The sequence below is a fragment of the Heterocephalus glaber genome, unplaced genomic scaffold (genome assembly GCF_053883595.1).
Source record: "Heterocephalus glaber isolate CG9 unplaced genomic scaffold, H.glaber_assembly_v1.0 deba00000071, whole genome shotgun sequence".
NCBI lineage: Eukaryota > Metazoa > Chordata > Mammalia > Rodentia > Bathyergidae > Heterocephalus > Heterocephalus glaber.
Window position 1 is genome coordinate 17,750,321 of NW_028258137.1, and position 19,478 is coordinate 17,769,798.

Genomic DNA, 19,478 nt, shown 5'->3' on the forward strand with positions numbered 1-19,478 from the left:
TGAGGCAGCTAGGACCATGCTTTCCTGTTTAACATGTCCCTAGTGGCTCTTAGATCCCTTCTTACTGCCATTAATGGTGCCAGCCTTGGGAGGATGTGAAAAGCAGAAAGAGGGAAATTTAGGGTCTCATTATACATCTAAAGGACCCATCCCTGAAGCCAACAGAAGACCTGGACTTCTTGACCAGATCCTTGTCTACACCAGATTGAAGTGGTTTTCAAGGGCACTCACCAAAGAAATCATTGTACCTGACAGGCCTCCCCAAATATTCCTTCTCTTTCAAATGTATTAAAAGTGGTCCACAGTCATAGTCTGCAATGACTTGCAATCCATCCACTCCTGAATCCTATTCCCTCCTGAAAATACCACTTGAAGGTCATCAATGACCTCCTGCTGCCAACCCAACAGCTTTCTTTCAGTTCTCATATTACAGACAGCTAAGTCGGACAGATATTAACATAGAGTCAGAGAGAAACTGAGCCCTCAAGGAAGTCAGCACAAAAAATAAAGATATCAAGATTGTAGCTAGAGTGGGGCATGGTGGTGCACACCTGTAATCCCAGCACTCAGGAAGCTGAAGCAGGAGGATCGCAGTGAGTTCAAGGTGGGCCTGGGCTACATGGTGAGTTCAGAGCCAGCCTGAACTACAAAGTAAGACCCTGTTTCAAAAAAAAAAAAAAAAGGGGCTGGGGATTTAGCTCGTGGTTTCACCGCCTGCTGCACAAGCGCAAGAACCCAAGTTCAATCCCCGATACTAAAAAAAAGATTGCAGCCAGAAACACAAGGTAGAAACATAATGCCTCTCTAAGACATAAACAGCAACTTGAGATTACACTGTAATTAGCACCTGATCCAGTAAGTACAGATAGGCATCAGTTACCCAGATGGGTGACCAGAGCATCTGAACCCATCCCTTCCAAAAGATGCCTTTGTTCTTTCCTGTAGCCCTGCTACATGACTCATTTCCCACATACTGTGTCAATATTAGCTAAGCAGCTATACTTGTAATCCTATAGGTCAGTGGTGGCAAACCTATGGCACCTGTGCCTCAGCCAGCTGTTTATTATCACTGAAAGCTCTAAAAGGTTCGCCATCACTCCTGTAGTTGACCACAGTTTGACCCACATTGTAACCAGGCTGTGACTTTGCTATATAAATTACCCCCTCAGTAGCCACCCATTCAGGACCTCTCCTGGAAATCCAGGAGCTATTCTCCTTATTTCTGATAAAACTCTCCTAACTTTTTCCTTTGGCTCGAGACTTCATTCCTCGATGTTGTGAGACCACAAACTCAGCAAATTTGGCACCTAACAGATTGGGAGCTACATTTCTCCTATATCATTCATCCAGCTCAAGCTCTATACTCGTGTTATATATAACACAATAAAGACAAAACAGCTATTTAAATGTGAATTATGAAATGGAATAAAATTAAAAATTCAGTTCTTTGAGCGGGGCACAGCAACACATGCTTGTAATCTCAGCACTCAGGAGGCTGAGGCAGGAGAATCACCGTCAGTTCCAGGCCAGCCTGGGCTACATATTAATTTCAAGATCAGCCTGAACTAAGGCCGGGGATTTAGTTCAGTGGTGCTGCCACCTGCTTCGCAAGCACAAGGTCCTGAGTTCAATCCCCAGTACCAAAAACTAAATAAAAAAGATCAGCCCGAACTACATAGCGAGATGCTATCTAAAAAAAAAAAAAAGTTCAGTTCCTCATTCAGAGTAGCCACATTTCAAATACTCGGTACACATGTGACTACAGCCCCTCCACATTGGACAGCACAGCCATAGAAGATGTTCATCATCACAGCAAGTGCTACTGGACAGTGCTGCTCTCTCCCATCTGCACCTGTTGACCATTCACTCTTTTCACTTTTCACACAGTCCGCCCCATTGGCTTCCACAGCATTCTAGTCTCAAGAGCCACTCTTTCAGCCCACGAAAGCAGCATGTTTCTAGGTTTTGCTCTTCTCACTCTACTTTTCCTCCTGGGACAATGTGACTGCCAAACCTGTCACCTGCTTCACAGCACACACGCTTCACTTGCCGCATGTTAGGGAGTGAGTCCAAATCCACTCACATGCCTCTCTCTCAAGGTTATAGAGATCTTGCCACAGCTCGTTCCTCTGGACCTGTCTGTCCGGATGCCATGTGCTCAGACAGAGCTACAAACCCCAGGGCAGTCCACAGAGAGGGATTCAAATGGATGGTCACTAAAGCAAAATCTGGTAGGCCAGCAGAGATCCCAAGAACCAGAGGGCAGAGATGCTGAGTGTCACAGGCCATACCAGGAAAAGATTTAGAAATCCAGGTAACTGACATGGGAATATGGAAAAACATGAGAGCAGTCCTACCGACTCTGTCAAAAATGTGTTTTCCTCTGTTTTTCTTTTTTTTGGTATCAGTGATTGAACTCCGGACCTTGCACTTTTGAGGCAGGTGGCAGCACCACTGAGCTACATCCCCAGCCCTCCTCTGTATTTTTAACCGGTGGTCCAGTAATAATCAACTCTCAAGACTCAACAAATCCAACACAAAATGTATTATCTCTCCACCAAATAAGCATCTTCCTCTGGTTCCTGAACCAGTCAAGGGCACTTTTGCCTCCCTACACAGCTGCACTAGGACACAAACACATCAACAGGGAAACACACACCCTTCCATCAGAGCAATCAGTGAGCAGTGAGCAGCATAGCTAGGATCCAGAGCCCACAGTTCCAGGTCTAGCTCTCCTATTTACTAACTGTAGGACTTAAGTCTTTAAACTTCTCTGGGCCCTCATTTCCTCATTTATAAAATAAGGAGGGGGGGACCCTACTTTGAAGATATCAAGACAACCATCCCTAAACAATGATATCTATTTTGGGGGGGCAGTGCAGGGGTTGAGACCCAGGGCGTTCACAATGAGTTACATTCCCTGCTCTTTTTCATTTTTATTTTGAGATAGGGAGGGTCTCACTAAATTAAGTTGCGCAGGTCAGGATCCAACTTGCAATTTTCCTGCCTCAGCCTCCCAGAGTGCTGGGATTACAGACAGGTGATACCATACCCAGCTGAACACAATTTTTTTTTGGGGGGGGATCTGCTCAAACACATTGGTGATTACCTAAAAAGTAAAGAAGTAGTTTATAATCCTTTTTATAAAATCCCAAGATAAGTGTACAGTCTCTCACGTCTCTCAGGACTTGTTTTCATGGAGATCTCAAGTCTACTATTCTTACTTCAGGCTGAAAATACGTAACTCAAAATGTTAGCATCATTATCTTATAACGTGCAGATCCCTGACAATCTGGCAGCAACCTACCTTCCTGGATTTCTCTACCATGACATCCTTCACCGAGACTCTGGATAATACTGCTCCCCAAATATACTACAGTATTTTCTCAGACTAATATGCCCACCTTTCTAGATTATGAATATGAGGACCACATTGTAGAGATAATAGGGTAAGGAGCTGAAAGAAAAAAAACTGGAGTAGAATATACTGGACTGTTTTTGTTTTATTTTTGCTTTTCTTTCAATCTCTTTTTTTTTTTTGGTTTTTTGAGACAGGGTCTTGCTAGGTATTCCAGGCTGCTCTTGAACTCACTATGTACCCAGGCTGGCCTTGAATTTGCAGCAATCCTCCTGCCTCAGCCTTCCAACTGCTGTTGGGATTACACATGTGCATCACCTCTCCTAGCAATGCTGTATTGTTAACTTCCAAACTTTATGTGAGGAAGGAAAAACTTCTACATTATTTAAACCACTGTAACTTTCTTATTTCCAACTTGATCAAAAATGGATCCAGGGCCGGGGATTTAGCTCAGTGGTGCCATTGCCTACCTCCCAAGTGGAAGGTCCTGAGTTCAATCCCCGGTACAAAAAAAAAGGATCTAATTTTGTCGGGCAAAGTATTTACATACATACCTCCTACCCGCCCCCCCAAATTTTAACAGCAGGGCCGGGGATTTAGCCCAGTGGTTCCATCGCCTGCCTCAAAAGCACAAGGACCCGAGTTCGATCCCCGGTATCAAAAAAAAAAAAAAAAATTTTAACAGCAGTCAACTATGGGTTAACATACTATTTTTATTTTGTATTTACAAAATTTCCTACAACAGTATACATTAAATTCACATGATGAGAAAAACAATATATGTTTAATGTTTTATTAAAGAAAGAAATGGTAGGCTGGTAATGTAATAAAAGATAGCTGTGGGGACATTTAACCTTGCTCCACATTCAAAAGTCCCAATGGCAGGCCAGATTCCAGAAAAATTAAATCAAAATCTCTGTAGGGCCAGGAGAGGTCTAGACATCAGTATATTTTAAAGCTCTTTAGTAAGTCTCATGTGCAGCCAAGGCTGAGAGCCACCGTTTTCAGAGCAGTAAACAGACTCCCAGAGGGAGGAATCATGTCTGACTCAACTCTATGCGCTGAGAACTGGCCCTGCACCTGGTATGGAGCAAGCGCTCCATGAACATCTGTGAACAAACAGATGGCAAAAGTACAAGGACACAGGACTTCCCACACAAGATCCAGGACATGCACCAGCAGAGTATCGCTCACCTCAATAGCATAGCAGAAGTCAGCACCTGCTGTGACGGCCATCATTGACAAGAGTCCGGTGCCAGTGCCAATGTCAAGAACCAAGGCCTTCTGTCCTCTATCCTTCACCCTGCTCACAGCAGCCCGGATACCCTCGTAATATTTTATATTCTAACAGAGAAGAAGAAATAATTGTTATTTCACACCAGTTATAAGCAAAAAGATACTGTAGAGTTGGACTGTTAGGGTTGGGAACAGCACTGTAAATCAGGACTCTCTGGCTCTTCCCCCTCTGGAGGAACAGCATGGCCAGCAGAGCCGGACAGGCCTTGCAAGACACCAAGAGCACAGCGTCGTCAGCCTCTTGCCTGTTACTAAGTGACTGGTTCCCTTCCACCTTCACTCTTCTATAGTCTGCCACGTGATGTATGAACCCTGCAAACCACAGAGATTTTCCATTAGGTACAGCCAGTGGGGGAACAAGAAGACAACTGAAGAGGAGGAGCAGGGAGGAAGCTTGTGCCTTCCTGTTAGGATGCTGCTCTGGTCAATGACCTTCCCAGAGTGGCAGCTAGTTCCAGTCCTCAATTCTCTGTGTCCCATTACCAACCTCCTCAGGTCCCTCAGGGAGGCACTCGAACAGTGATCACCCTCAGAGGTGAGCAGGACAGCTCCCCAGACCATCCCCACCACCTTCTGGGATCTAGAAACCCTAAACTTCTCCTTGTATTTCTCAGTCCCAGGCAATGTAAGGGCTCCTCACCAGCACTACTACTGAATTAGCCTGGTTGTTCCCTCTGCTTTCCCATCCTCCCACACCTGGACAACCAACTCCTTTTCACACTCTCACTATTGCAATATATAACACACTTTGGTCTCTGTTTTCCTTCTTGGACTCCAACTCTATAGCTTCCTTCTCTAAAATTAACTTTTTGCCAACTTGAAGGTTCAGTAAACAGACTTATTTTCTATCTGTAGTGACTTGGCTAAATAGATACTCTGACCCTGTACAGTACGTGAAAATAAAGATGATGGGAACAAAATCTGTGAATCTTTCTACATGTACTGATGATCTGCAAGTTAAAGAATTAAGAGGCCATTAAATTTGGGGACAATCTGTTATGTAACAGAAGATAATTAATACAAAGCTGATACCAAAATGGTAGCATTTTCTGACCATAGTGCAATCAAATTAGGGATCTCAATTACAAGAGTATAACTAAAATTGCTTCTCGGCCTTTTGGCTAAGATCAAGTGAAGAATATAACTAAAGAAAAGCAGATTTTTGAACATTAAGAAATGCAGTTCTCAATGGTAGAAAGCTTGCCTAGCAGATGAGGGCCTAGTTTGATCCCCAGCACCACAAAAAAGAAAAAGAGGGCCAGGCATTTAGCTCAGTGGTTCTGGCACCTGCCTCGGTCCCGAGTTCAATCCCCAGTACCAAAACAAACCAAAAAAAAAAGAAATGTACTTTTAAACTCATAGGTGTAAAAGATAAATCAAACTGGGATTACAAAATATCTAGAAGTGAATGATAAAAAACGAGATGGCTCAAGCAATACTTCAAAAGAAATACAATATGGGCTGGAGGTTTAGCTCAGTGGTGCCAATGCCTGCCTGGCAAGCGCAAGGTTCTGAGTTCGATCCCTGTTTCCACAAAAATAAACAAACAAAAGAAATACAATAAAAAAGATGAAAAATGAGCTAAGCATCTGATTCAAAAACTTGGTAAGAGGACTGCAAGATAAATTTCAAATGGGGTTGGGATGTAGCCCAGTGATAGAGCATTTACCTAGCATGAGCAAGGCCTTTAGTTCAATTCCCAGCAATACAAACACACACACGAACAAAAAAACTAAAACAAAAAACAAAACTGGGCCGGGGATTTAGCTCAGTGGTTCCAGCGCCTGCCTTTCAAGCACAAGGACCCGAGTTCGATCCCCGGTGCCAACAAACAAACAAACAAACAAACAAACAAAAAAAACCCAAAAGACAAAACAACTATAAACACGCAAAAAGAAAATCAAATAAAAATCTTGCTAAGTTGCCCAAGATAGTCTCAAACTTGAGAACCTCCTGTCTCAGCCCCCTAGTAGCTGAGATTACAGGAGTGTGCCACCATGCAGAGAATATACAGTGATACCTCAGTTGTTGAACAGCTCCCAGCTTGAACTTTCCACTATTCGAACAGCCAAGTTCAAAAAAATCTGCTCTGTGTTCTTAACTTTGAACTGAAAATCCAACTGGAAAAAACCAGTATGGGCTGAGCGAGAGTCACACATCGTGTCTTGCTGTGGACACAAAGGAGTGATGCTTCAGTCTAAGCACCGCTCTCACCCAGACAACATACAGTGCTTCTATTAGTGCATTACAACATTCATCACTGTGCTTTCTTTTCGGTGCTTTACTTGCATAAAATATCATAACCATGGCTCCAGCAGTAAAGCTAAAAAGAAAACTGAGACTTACAATAGTTAAGGAAATCATTGTGAAATTTGCTGAAGTCCTGGAAAAAAGAATTTATAAGTGTAATTCTTGGGCTTCAGAAGCAATTATTTGGTTTTCCTTTTTCTTATGAGAAAATTATGTTCAATTCTCAAAACTTCAGTGTTTGAGCATAAATTGCGAATGAGCTGAGTTCGACAATCAAGGAATCACTATATATACAACTTTGATTTGTCAGTTATATCTTAATAAAGCTGGGGGCAAAAGGACAGAATCAGAGGTAGGAGATAGTCTTCTAGTTGAGTTCCTGACCACAGTATCATATTGCTTCTAGGCATCATTCTAAATCATGATTCTCAGGCGAAGTTGTAACCTTATTATAATCTGAGGTTTCAAATCATTACATCAAGGGCTTCATTTCACACTCACCCTGTCTTTGTCATGCAGCATATCTGCGTAAGATGACCTAGAAAACAAAAAAACAGCCAGTGATTTAGCTCAGTGGTTCCACTGCCAGCCTTGTAAGCGCAAGGTCCCGAGTTCGATCCCTGATACCAAAAAAAAAAAAAAAAAAGTAAACATATAAATACATTTCTCAATCAGATGGAACAAACATAGTACCCATTTTAAATTATTTTAATAGAATTAGAAGCTGTTATTACTCAGTATTGCAGAAAAAAATTTGAGGCAAATGTTCTCAGACCAAACAGTGCTCTAGTAGTTGGCCCTGTCATAGTTGTCCCACAGCCACTAGTATCCCAATCATGTTACTCAGACTCAACATCCCCAACACTTGCCTGACTTTGCACACATGTCCACTTTGGAATGACCATAGGGGGTGACACTAGGGAGAGGAACTGGGAAAGAAAAAGTACATACTTGCTATATCTGTGAGGGTCATCATGTCCAGCACCTCATGTCATTTCTTCAGGGATAATGAAAGAGTTCACACCAAATACAGTGTTAAGGGGAGAACCACGTAACCATATTTTCTACTGTAGTATTCTCAACTTTGAAAATGGGGACTGGGTGTAGCTCAGTCGTAGAATCTAACATGTGTGAGAACGTGGTTTCAATCCCCAGTACCACAAAGAGAGGGAAGGAAAGGGAGAAGGGAGGAGAGAGAAGAGAAGGGAGAAAAGAACACCCTCTGGTATGATCAGGATGAGTACCAAGAACAGGTCCAGCCTAAAGATGCTTTCTGGGAGTTCCAGAAGAGAGCTGAGGCATTCTCAGTGAAACACAGGCCCTCTAGTTGAGTCAACACCAGAATCAGTAGGGCTTATTGGAAATGCAAATTCTCAGGACATACTTAAACTGATCCAAGGTTTGGCTGAAATGTGGAAAGCTGTGCTTGAATCAGTGCTCACTCCAGGCATATGTGACACACGCAGTGTTTAATACTTTGAGGAGCACTGCACTGAAAGAATGGTTTCTGTCTTGCTTTTTTAATGACATACCAAGGCTTTTGGATCTACGTCCAGCTATAATTGTTTGTCTTTGCCCATCTCCTCCCCATTTTAATGTTTGCTTTTTTCAAAATGTAGTTTATTTTTATATGTAAAATCTATTTATAACTTGAGAATCAACACTAAAATAAGAGTTACCCTCAGGCCAAGGATTTAGGTAAGTGGTGCCACCAACTGCCTCGAAAGCGCAAGGTCCAGAGTTTGATCTCCAGCACCAAAAAAAAAGAACTACCCTCAGGAGAATGGGCATAGCCCAGTGGTAGAGCACTGACCTAGCATATGCTAGGCACAGGCTTCAATCTCCACCCTCTCCACCCATCCAAGCCCATTCTTATTCTCCACAGGTAATTATTTTTATTAGTTTCCAATTTAATCCTTCCAGGTTCTTTTTGCAAAAACAAGCAATACTGTATATACATTTATCTTTATTTCTTTTTGTCTGCTTGCTTGGTTTTTTTTTGCAGGGGGAGGTACCAGGGATCGAACTCCAGTCCTTGCACTTGCGCAGCAGGTGGCGAAACTACTGAGCTAAATCCCCGGCCCTGCTTGTCTTTTTGAGACAGGGTCTCCCTATATAGTTCAGGCTGGCCTTAAACTATGTAGCTCCAGCTGGCCTCAAATTTGAGCCAATCCTCCTGCCTAAGCCTCAGCCTCCTGAGTGTTGGGACTACAGGTGTGTGTCACCATGCCTGGCTCTCTTTTATTTCTCACACAAAGGCCATTGTGGAGGCCAATAAAATTAGAATGAAAATACAGATTTTTCATCATTCTGGTTTTTTACAGTTGTATAGTATCCCAGGATTTAGGATTGGCATGAGTTTGAGGCCAGCCTAGGATACTTAGTAAGTTCGAGGCCACCTTGGAACATACAGCAAGACTGTCTCAAATATAAAAAACAAAACAAAACAAAAAAATCCTTATTAAAAGAAATTATAGATGCTCCCTGCCCACTTTTTAGGAGGCACTTTTTTAAGAGTCACTCACCTCTTCCTCACCTTGTCAGCCATTCATGGCCTACTCCTCCACTAACATCTCTCTGCCTCACCACCACCGCCACCAGCTCGCCCTTGTGCTAATGTCAGCCATCAGCATCCAGGACCTCTCAGCAGCCTCTGACCTTACTGGACACTTCCTCTTTCCTGAAACTATCTTCTTTCTACTCTGCCCACCATCCCCTTCTGGGCCTCCTTCTGCCTCCTCAGTCACTCCAGGGTGCTTAGGAGGAAAACAAGCACATTATACCATATACATCTTCCTTCTCAGGAAGAACTCAGACTTACTCTTCCTAAACTATACAGACTTTGCTCCAGGGTTCCTTCTTCAGCTTTCTGCCTTTCACACCTCTCACCTTCTCTGAGAGCCTGCAATTTCCTCCCAGCTTCAACTCCACTAACTACTCCAATTCTGTCTCCAGACCCACAATGCTATCTGCATACTGGCACTTCCATCCAGAAGTCCCAACCCAAACACCTCAGTTCCACACCTTCCCTTCCCAGCACCACCTGTTTGTCTTGTGTTCCCTCTCAAGGAACAAAAGCTCCATCTACCCAGTCACTCAAACCAGAAACTTGGGTGTTTCTCAAATTTTCTCTCTCTCCAGCACTGCATCCACTGAGTTACCAAACTCTAAACTGTCTCCCCCGATCTCCATCTCCACTGTCTCTGCTTTGGGAGAGACAAAAGATCCCACCCAAAAGATCTCCTCTCTTTTCCATACTGCTCAGTGAATGTTCTGAAACGCAACCTGATCCTCTTTCTTTAACATATTAATCACTCAAGAAATAATGTCTAGGGCCGGGAGTTTAGCTCAGTGGTTCCACCACCTGCCTCGAAAGCACAAGGTCCCAAGTTTGATCCCCAGTACCAAAAAAAAAGAAAGAAATGTCCAATATCTTTAGAAATAAAGTAGTACTGTTGAGCCTTTGTTCTGTGGCAGACTGTACTCCCCATTGCTAGGGATTGAAGCCAGGGCCTCGTGCACAATAGACAAGCCCTCTAACAGAGTTACATCCCAGGCCAGAGATGAGGTATGGAGTACTATACTAAGGCTCAAGGAAGTTAAAAGAGGTTGGCCTATCTCAAAGTTAAGAAGTGGCAGAGCCTGAACTTAAACCAGGATCCTCTTTTGTATTTCATTCTGACCCTTTCACTGTGACCCCTGCCAATCTTTTCAGGAACTTCTCTCACACATCCCTATTTCCACACTGTACTCCAGAAATAATGAACTGCTAGTTGCTCCCCAAATAGCTATGCAGTCCCTGCTGCTGAGACTTCAAATTCCCTCCTTTTAGACTTAAGGAATTAATGAAATATCATCCCCTACCCAGTCCAGCAGCTTCTTGCTATGTCCATGACCTTTTTGCCCATTTTCACAGGCCTTTATCTCCCTATGCTGTAATTTTTTTATGTGTCTCTTCCAGAAAACTGTACATTCCCTAAGAATAGAAAGTATGCAAGGTCCCAAGTTCAATCCCCGGTACCAAAAAAAAAAAAAAAAATAGAAAGTATATCTTCTCTAATTGGTATCCATAGCCCTCGCACAAATGTTGGCAAGCTGAATATACTTAATGATTGCTAAATAACCATTAAGTATTTTAAATATTCTAAGGAAGGAAAAAATATTTTTCACTTTTTATTCAAGAGAATTTAACCATATGCTGAATGTGTCACTATTTCACTGACACAGTGATTACATTTCATAAACTCCACCACTACTGAATCTTACGTCCTCTTTGCTCCACTAATCAGATCCTCTGGGACACTGATAAGACTGCTACATGATATCTGCACTTGCCTAACTCCTATACACCTACCTGGCAAAGCAGACCTGCCCTCATCCTAAGTACTGGGTGACATGTGCTCGCTTCGGCAGCACATATACTAAGTACTGGGTGACAGCCTCGTTCATACCAAGTTGGATTCCAAGGTATTTGCTTTGAGATAAGTGCCTCATCCAGCTATAGCCCTAACTGTGAACCAACTCTTGTTACCTGGCAATCTCCTGGTGGTAATCATAGTGCTCATCCTCCTCCAGCCACTCCATGGATCCTGTGGTTGGACTGAGTTGCCCGCAGAAAACCTTCATGGTACCAACCAGCTCCTCAGTGTTTAAACAGAAATGCAGCCTTGCTAGTTTATTTCTCAGGGACAGATTTGACCATCAGGAATCTATTCAACCATCAGGACACGACAAGAAAACAAAAGGAAAAAATAATCAAGAAACTGACAAAAATATCAAAGCCACTGAAAATATTTAATCAGTAATCTTTCCAGCAAGATTTGATTTTTATATTCAACACATAACATTAAAAAATAAATTTAAAAAAAAATTTCATATAGCTGTCTGGAAACTTTGGCAGTATTTAGAGACTCCAGGCCAGGCATGGTGGTGCACCCATGTAATCCCAGCACTGGGGAGGCTGAGGCAGGAGGATCGCTGGAAGTTTGTGGACAGCCTGGACTACAAAATGAGTTCAAGGCCAGCCTGAACTACACAGTGAGACCCTGGCTCAAAAAAAAAAAAAGTTGGACTAAAAAAAGAAGAGTCCAACAGGGTCAATTAAGCCTCAGAGGTTCATCTGGGTAGTCAGTCCTTAGGTAAAGGTGAGAAAGGAAAGCTGAGCAAAAGACTAGTAGAGAGAACAAGAAGAGATGGCCCAGGGTTGCCCCAGTATACTTAATACTTAGCATAAGGAAAACTACATCAGAGTAAGTCAAACAAGGAAAACCTTTGTCTACTCCAAACAATAAATCATAACCACACACAAATTGCAAGAATATGATGCTGAGAGCCAGGGATTTAGCTCAGTGATTTCGCCACCTGCCTCACAAGCACAAGGACCCAAGTTCAATCCTCAGCACTAAAAAAAAAAAAGAATATGATGCTGAGAGAAAAAACAGGCAAGGCACACATCCGTACCCACACGAATTGCAGAAGCTGTGGCCGCGTACATCAGATACATGCTGTACGCCTGTGCAGGTCCTGAGAAGCCGGACCCATGTGGAAGCTGCTACCTGTCAAGGCCTGGCTCGAGTTTTTACCCACCTGTTGATGAACCAGCCATTGGAAGTAAAGATACTGATGTGTCGGAACAACAGGAAAGAAAACAAATCTTCAAAGGGAAAACATTTGTATTTTAAAATGCCAAACAGTATAAGAAATTAAGTTCAGCAGTTGTTTTTGGAGGTGGAGAAGCTAGGTTGATAACCGAAAAAAATGAAGAAGATAGTTTTTTTTTCAGCTCCTGGAACTTGTTGTTGACATAGGAATAACAAATACATAGATCTTAATTCCCAACTCCCAGAAAAAAACGGATTCATTCAATTATAGATTACTCCACAAGCAGGGTCTTAGACCTATTCCTGAAGCAGAAACTGGATTGGCAGTTATTTTCATGACAGAGAAATTATTGCGATCCTCAGGGCCAGCCAAGCACAGGATTAAAGACAAAGACTCCAGGGCCAAGCCTTTCACAAGACTGGTCAGTCAGCAAAAAACCCATGTCAAGTGTTCCTGAGAACACTGCAACATATGTAGCTAACACAGAATCAGACCAGGCACATACATGTATGTATTTGAGTGAAAAGCCAAAAGAAATAAAAATCTCCAAAACAGAACAAAAATGTGAGTCATCTTCACAAGAAATACCCATTAGAAAAGAAGCCCCCAAAACAAGCTCCAATAATAACATGGCATCAAATACTCTGGTTAGGGCAAATATCCAAAACTATCAGCTTTCACCAACTAAATTCCCAAGTGTAAATAAAAGTAGAGATCATGCTTCTCAGCAGCAACAGACAAATATCATTAGAAACTACTTTCAGCCATCTCCCAAAAAAAGGGAAAGGGATGAAGAAAACCAAGAAATCTTCATCCAAATCAGCAAGAATAGAAATGTCTTGTTCTCTTTTAGAACAAACACAACCTGCTATAACCTCACTATGGAAAAACAAAGAGGAAAATCTATCTCAGAATGAACTTATGGACACAAAATCAGAAAATTTATTTACAGATGATGAAGATTTAAAATCCAGTGTGAAAAACTCTGACAGTAAATCTGTTTCTACAGAAAGTCTAAGATGAAAAAAAAGAAAAGAAATTGATTTGGCCATAGAAGATGAACTATTGGAGCAGTTATTCAAGAATACAAGACCAGAATTAGAAATTGAAGTGAAAACAAGATGTCAACATCAGAAAAAGCCAAGATTGGATATAGAAACAAATAACAATTTTGATGATAAAATAATACCAGAAAGTGACAAAATACCCCAAGAAAGTGAAGTTGGGAAGAAATATGAGCTCAAGAATCACTGTGGTCAACTAAAGAACTATCTAATGATGATGAACTTCAGAACAGCAGTGAGAAGAGATGCTTCCAAAAAAGTTAATGACTGAATTTAGATCACTGTTGGTTAATAACTCCACTTACAGAAATGTGTATGGGATAAATAATGATCATGGTCATTAACTAAAGAATTTCAAGAAATTAAAAAAGGTCACATTTCCTGGAGCAGGTAAACTTTCGCACATCATTGGAGGATCAGATCTAATAGTTCATCATGCTCAAAAGAACGCAGAATTAGAAGACTGGTTGAGACAGGAAATGGAGGTACAAAAGCAACATTCAAAAGAAGAGTCTTGCTGATGATCTCTTTAGGTATAATTCTAATGTTAAAAGAAGATAATTGAGAACTTTAAAAGAAATTATGAAAATAAATAAATAAATAAAAAATTAAAATTTAAAAAAAGAAATTATGAGCCGCTGCCTGCCTCACAAGTGCAAGGTCCCAAGTTTGATCCCCAGTACCAAAAAAAAGGAAATTATGAAAACAAGCTTCCCAGCAAGCATTTACTTCAGGCCAAGATACATGAATACAGCATATGGAAGAGACTTAAGAGATTTTGTGGCCCAAATTTGTTAAATAAAATGCACAAAACTCTAAAAAAAAAAAAAAAAAAAAAAACCAGGCAAATCAGACTGCACAGAATAATTCCATCTACACAAAATTAGTAAACATGTAAAATAAAACAATAAATGTATTGTATTTTTCAAGGATCACACTAAAAGCTAGCAAAGAATGAGACTAGTAGTTACTTTGGAGGAGCGGTTGAGACGGGGTTTCACTCTGTAGTTCAGGCTGGCCTCAAACTCACCATCTTCCTGCCTCAGCCTCCAGAGTGCTGGGATTACAAGCTCACAGGCATGTGCCACAATGCCCAGCAGAGAATAATAGCTACTTCTAAGAATAAAGAGAAAGGGGCAGGATCACGAGGCTTACACAGGGGATTTCAAAATGTAGATTTTTATTAAATTGGTCTAAGGGACCGGGGATTTAGCTCAGTGGTTTCGGCACCTGCCTCACGAGAGCAAGGTCCCGAGTTCAATCCCCGGTACAAAAAAAAAAAAAAATGGTGTGAACACAGGTATTCATATTATCATTCTTTACACTTCACTTTTTTTTTGGTGGTACTAAGGATTGAACCTATAGGGCCTTGCACACACTAGGCAAGTATTCTATGACTGAGCTATAACTCCCACCCTTTTTAATTTTTTCCTTTTGAGACACAGTCTCACTAAATTGTCCAGGTTGGGCTCAAAATTGCCATCCTACAATCTCAGCTTTCCCAGTAGCTGGGATTACAGGTATGTGTCACTGTGCCTGCTACTTCGCTATCTTTGATAATTACTCTGTGCTAGTTAGCTTTCTTTTGCTAGGACAGAATACCAGAGAATAACAATTTAAAGGACAAAAGGTTTATTTAGCTCAGTTTCAGTCACAAGTTCGCTGGTTCTGTTGCTTTTAGGCCTGTGGCAAGGTAGAAACATCATGGTGGAAGGGCATGGTATAGGAAAGATAATCCCTAAGAGCACACCACCAAGACCCACTCCCTTCAGCTTGGCCCATCTCCTAAACTTCCATCACCTCCCAATAATGCCATCAAATTATGAATTCATCAATTAAAAGTCCTCATGGTCTAATCACCTTCCAAAAGCCCTACCTTTAAACACATAAGCCTTTTGGAGGGACATTTTAGATCCAAACCACAACTTATCTAATCAAAATTTAATCTTAAGAATGATTTTTTTTTTCTGACCCAGCCCCTTAAGAGTAACTTTTAAAAAAACTTTCCCTCAGGGTCAGGGAATTAGCTCAGTGGTGCCAGTCTGCCTTGCAAGAACAAGGTCCTGAGTTCCATCCCCAGTACCAAGGAGAAAAAAAAGAAACAGACAAAAAACCTTCCCTCATCTAAAAATTTTGCTTCAAATACATAAAATGTTACCAGATTCATGTCTTGTATGGCTTGTCTCCCAAAAGAGATCCATTTGGGGGAAGCAGAGAAGCACCCAGCACCAAGTTCGAAGGTGTTCCTAGGCAGGTCCAGGCTCTGCTAGCACTAGTCTACTACTCAGAAATCAGCACCCATCTTCCTAAACATTGGTGCTCCTAAATCTTTTTTGGGGGGAGCCAGGGCTTTAGCTCAGTGGTTTCGCTGCCTGCTGAGCAAGCGTAAGGACCCGAGTTTGATCCCCGGTACCAAAAAAAAAAAAGCTAAATCTTTTTTTTTGTTAAGCAAAATATTTACTAGTACATTTTAGATATACGTAATGATAACATTCATCATAGGGAATTCGTACCTGTACATGATATATCTTGCTTCTATCCTAAATCTTCTTGAAGGCATTTTCTTGGCCAGAGTTTCTGACTTTCTTTTGAAATTATCTAGACTAAGTAAATACTGGATTCTTACAAAAGCTTATGGGAAAACAATCTTTTCCGAAAAGACTCAGGCAGTCAATGCCTGGTTAAAAGTAGTCAATTTGCCTTTGGTAAAATCCTACTCAAAATTTTAGCATGTCTATCATCTAAACTAGTGATTCTCAAATGTTCTGAGAGCCCAAATAGGAAACATACTGTACTTTACACTGAGAATCAATATACACACATGCATGTAAAACTGTAAGTTACACAAAATATTGAACCTGTCTATGGGGAAAGCCCTCCTTATTTTCTATTTTATTTTTATTTTTAAAATTGTTGGTCATGATCCACCAAGTTGAGTATATCTCACCAATGGGGTTATAATCTGCAGTTTAAAAAGCATTGCTATAATCAGTTCTGTATATTTCATATACTAATACTTAAAGACAAAATATCTAAAATTTTTAGAATCTGTTGATGTGCTTTAGAAAACTGTCCACAAAACACTGTAATAAAGAGAAAAAATAGCCAGGCGTGGTGGTGCACGCCTGTGATTCCAACTCTTGGGAGGCTGAGGCCGGAAGATTGCCAGCCTGGGCTTCACAATGACTCCAAGGGCCTCAACTATATAGTGAGAATCTGTCTCATGGTGGCCGGGGGGGGGGGGGGGGGGGAGATTATCCCATCTGGTTAAATGTTCAGAAAAGGCTTGAAGGATGGATAGAGCCAGGTAGCGATGCATATCCGTAATCTCAGCACTCTGGGAGGCTGAATTAGGAGGATCACAAGTTCCAACCCAACCTGGGCAACTTAGTGAGTCCCTGTCTCAAAACAAAAATAAAAAAAGGTCAGGGATATAGTTTAGTTCAAAGGCCATGGGTTCAATCTCCAGTATTGAAAAAAAAAAAAAAAAAGATGGACAGGATTGGAAGGCACTTTATCAGATGAGAAAGGCTTAGATAATCATACACATTGAATAAATCAGTTTGGTTAAAGAGAAAATGAACAAGCCGGATATGGAAGTGCAAACCTGTGATCCCAGCACTTGGGTGGCTGAGGCAAGAGGACTCCCGTGAGTTCGAGGCCAGCCTGGGCTACATAGTGAGTTCAGGGCCAGCCTGAACTACAAAGGGAGACCCTACCTCAAAAAACAGACCCAAACATGTTGGTGAGGTCCATATAGGAAAAAATCCTGAAACCCTTATCCTGTGGTCCATGTAGAATCAATTCTGAAGGTTAAGATAGTAGGAAAGAACTTTGGTAAGTGGAATTCCTTTGTTGTCTGGAATATTTGAGGGTATAACTGGGAGTACAATGCCTTTTTAGAACTGTAAAGTCATAGAAGGCACAGTGCTGGAGATTGAACCCAGGGACTCCAGCATGTCAGGTAAGTGCTCTACCACTGATCTATATCCCCAGGCCTAAACCAATAAAGTCTGAGGATGGGAACCATATGCTGTGTTGACAATTTTATTAATTTTTGGGTAAACATTACATACTTACGAGTAAATTACCACAGGTTATTATTATGACTTGTCTGCTCAGAAAGAGCCCACACTCCAGATTCAGGAGACATTCTGTGACTCTTTTCTCTTTTTTTTGGTACTGGGGATCAAACTCAGGACCTTTCACTTTCAAGGCAGGCAGCGGAACCACTGAGCTAAATCCCTGGCCCAACTCTCTTTTTTAATAGGTGTGGACCCAGGTCACTGAGAGCCTGGAATAATTTAAAGTACTCCTTGTGGGGTTTTTATGTTTTATGGGATTTTTTGCTTTTTTTGAGACAGGGTCTCGTTATGTAGTCCAGGCTGGCCTCGAACTCAAACTTCCTGCCTCTGCATCCCAAGTGCTGGGATTACAGGAGTGCACCCTGCACTGACTCCTTTCTCATTCTCATTCTGCAAGAGCTGTAAACTCACATTCCTTATAGAAACGAGGAATAAATGGAAGTCACTATGCCAAAACCTAATAGCATTATTTTTTTTTTTTGGTACTGGGGATCGAACTTGGGACCTTGTACTTGGGAGGCAGGCGGCAGAACCACTGAGCTAAATCCCCAGCCCCCTAATAGCATTATTAATCAGAGTTCAGAGTAGATATTCTAATCATTCATTCTAAACTTACTTAGTACTTTTTTTTTTTTTTTTTGGTACCGGAGATCGAACTCGGGTCCTTGCACTTGCGCAGCAGGTGGCAAAACCACTGAACTAAATCCCTGGCCTACTTAGTACCTTCAATAAACCAGGTACTGTGTTAGGGATTGGGGCCACCACAATATAGACAAGGTTCTTGTCCGCCCAGAGTTTAAACTATAACAGGTACTACACTTGATCTTAGCCAAAAGGCCAAGAAGTGATAACTTGTTTGGGGGTTTTGTTTTGTTGTTTCCGGTACCAAGGATGGAACTCAGAACTTGCACTTGCCAGGCAGGCGCAACGCCACTGAGCTAAATCCTCAGCTTTGTAACAGGAGAGAGAGTAATATAAAGTTACGGACTATATGAGTTCAAGATTGAAAAGGCAGGGCCAGGGATTTAGCTCAGTGGCAAGGTGCCTGCCTCGAAAACACAAGGTCCTGAGTTTGATCCTCAGTACAGAGGGAAAAAAAAAAGAAAAAGAAAAGGCACAGGGCATTACGGAAAGGGAATAAGGTTATGGAAAGGTTCTTTGAGGAAGACAGCTTTTAAGTTGAGATCTCCAAGACAAGCCGGGGTAAAAGCTGGGGAGTGGTAACTGTGAGTTGTTGGGGGTTAAAACCAGTGCCTTGTGCATGCTACACAAGTGCTCTACTACTGAGATTCCCCATCCCTTTTTTACTTATCTTTGAGACAGGGTGCTGCTAAGCTAGGACTCCCAGTCCTCCTGCCTCAGCCTCCTAGTAGGTGGAATTATACACTTACACCACCGTGGCTGCCAAATTTAGCAGGGATCCTTATCCCAGCTTTTTCAAGAAAAGGCTGTAAGGTAGAAAGAATGAGACACATAACTAAAATGTGATAAAAACCTGAATGACTGAAGCACTTAGAGAAGAAACCATAAAAGATTAGAGGTGGGCTCCTGCAAATTACACCAGACTTTTTGGCTCTGGCATTTGAAATTCGTTCTAAGTAACACAGTGGGAACCACCTAAGGATTTCAAGCAGAAGTATGTCCACGAAGGGCCGGGACTTAGCTCAGTGGTTTCGCCGCCTGCTGCGCAAGCGCAAGGACCCGAGTTCGATCCCCGGTACCAAAAAAAAAAAAAAAAAAAAGATTAAAGAAGTATGTCCATGTAGGGTGCACACTTAGAAGACTGCTCGTGACTAGTATGTAAATAGATTGGTTTCCAACTAC

General features: G+C 41.8%; 1 protein-coding gene and 2 pseudogenes across 5 annotated transcripts in view; 1 reads left to right on the forward strand and 2 right to left on the reverse strand.

The window, feature by feature from the left end:
* Prmt7 (protein arginine methyltransferase 7) overlaps positions 1-19,478 on the reverse strand; it is a 67,820-nt gene that overhangs the window by 31,763 nt on the left and 16,579 nt on the right. For 3 of the 5 annotated variants that reach the window (XM_021256797.2, XM_013071530.3, XM_004842973.3), the window contains exons 2-4: positions 11,436-11,613; positions 7,406-7,442; positions 4,553-4,702 (exon numbers count right to left, since the gene is read on the reverse strand). In XM_021256797.2, coding sequence (XP_021112456.2) covers positions 4,553-4,702; positions 7,406-7,442; positions 11,436-11,530 — 282 coding nt within the window. In that variant the 5' untranslated portion in view covers positions 11,531-11,613. Of the gene's footprint in view, positions 1-4,552; positions 4,703-4,899; positions 4,967-6,674; positions 6,821-7,405; positions 7,443-11,435; positions 11,614-19,478 lie in introns of those variants that run through there. The other 2 variants (XM_021256802.1, XM_004842980.4) reach the window with 2 other exon arrangements.
* Positions 5,756-5,867, forward strand: LOC147830633 (U2 spliceosomal RNA; annotated as a pseudogene).
* On the reverse strand, positions 18,401-18,503 carry LOC147830634 (U2 spliceosomal RNA; annotated as a pseudogene).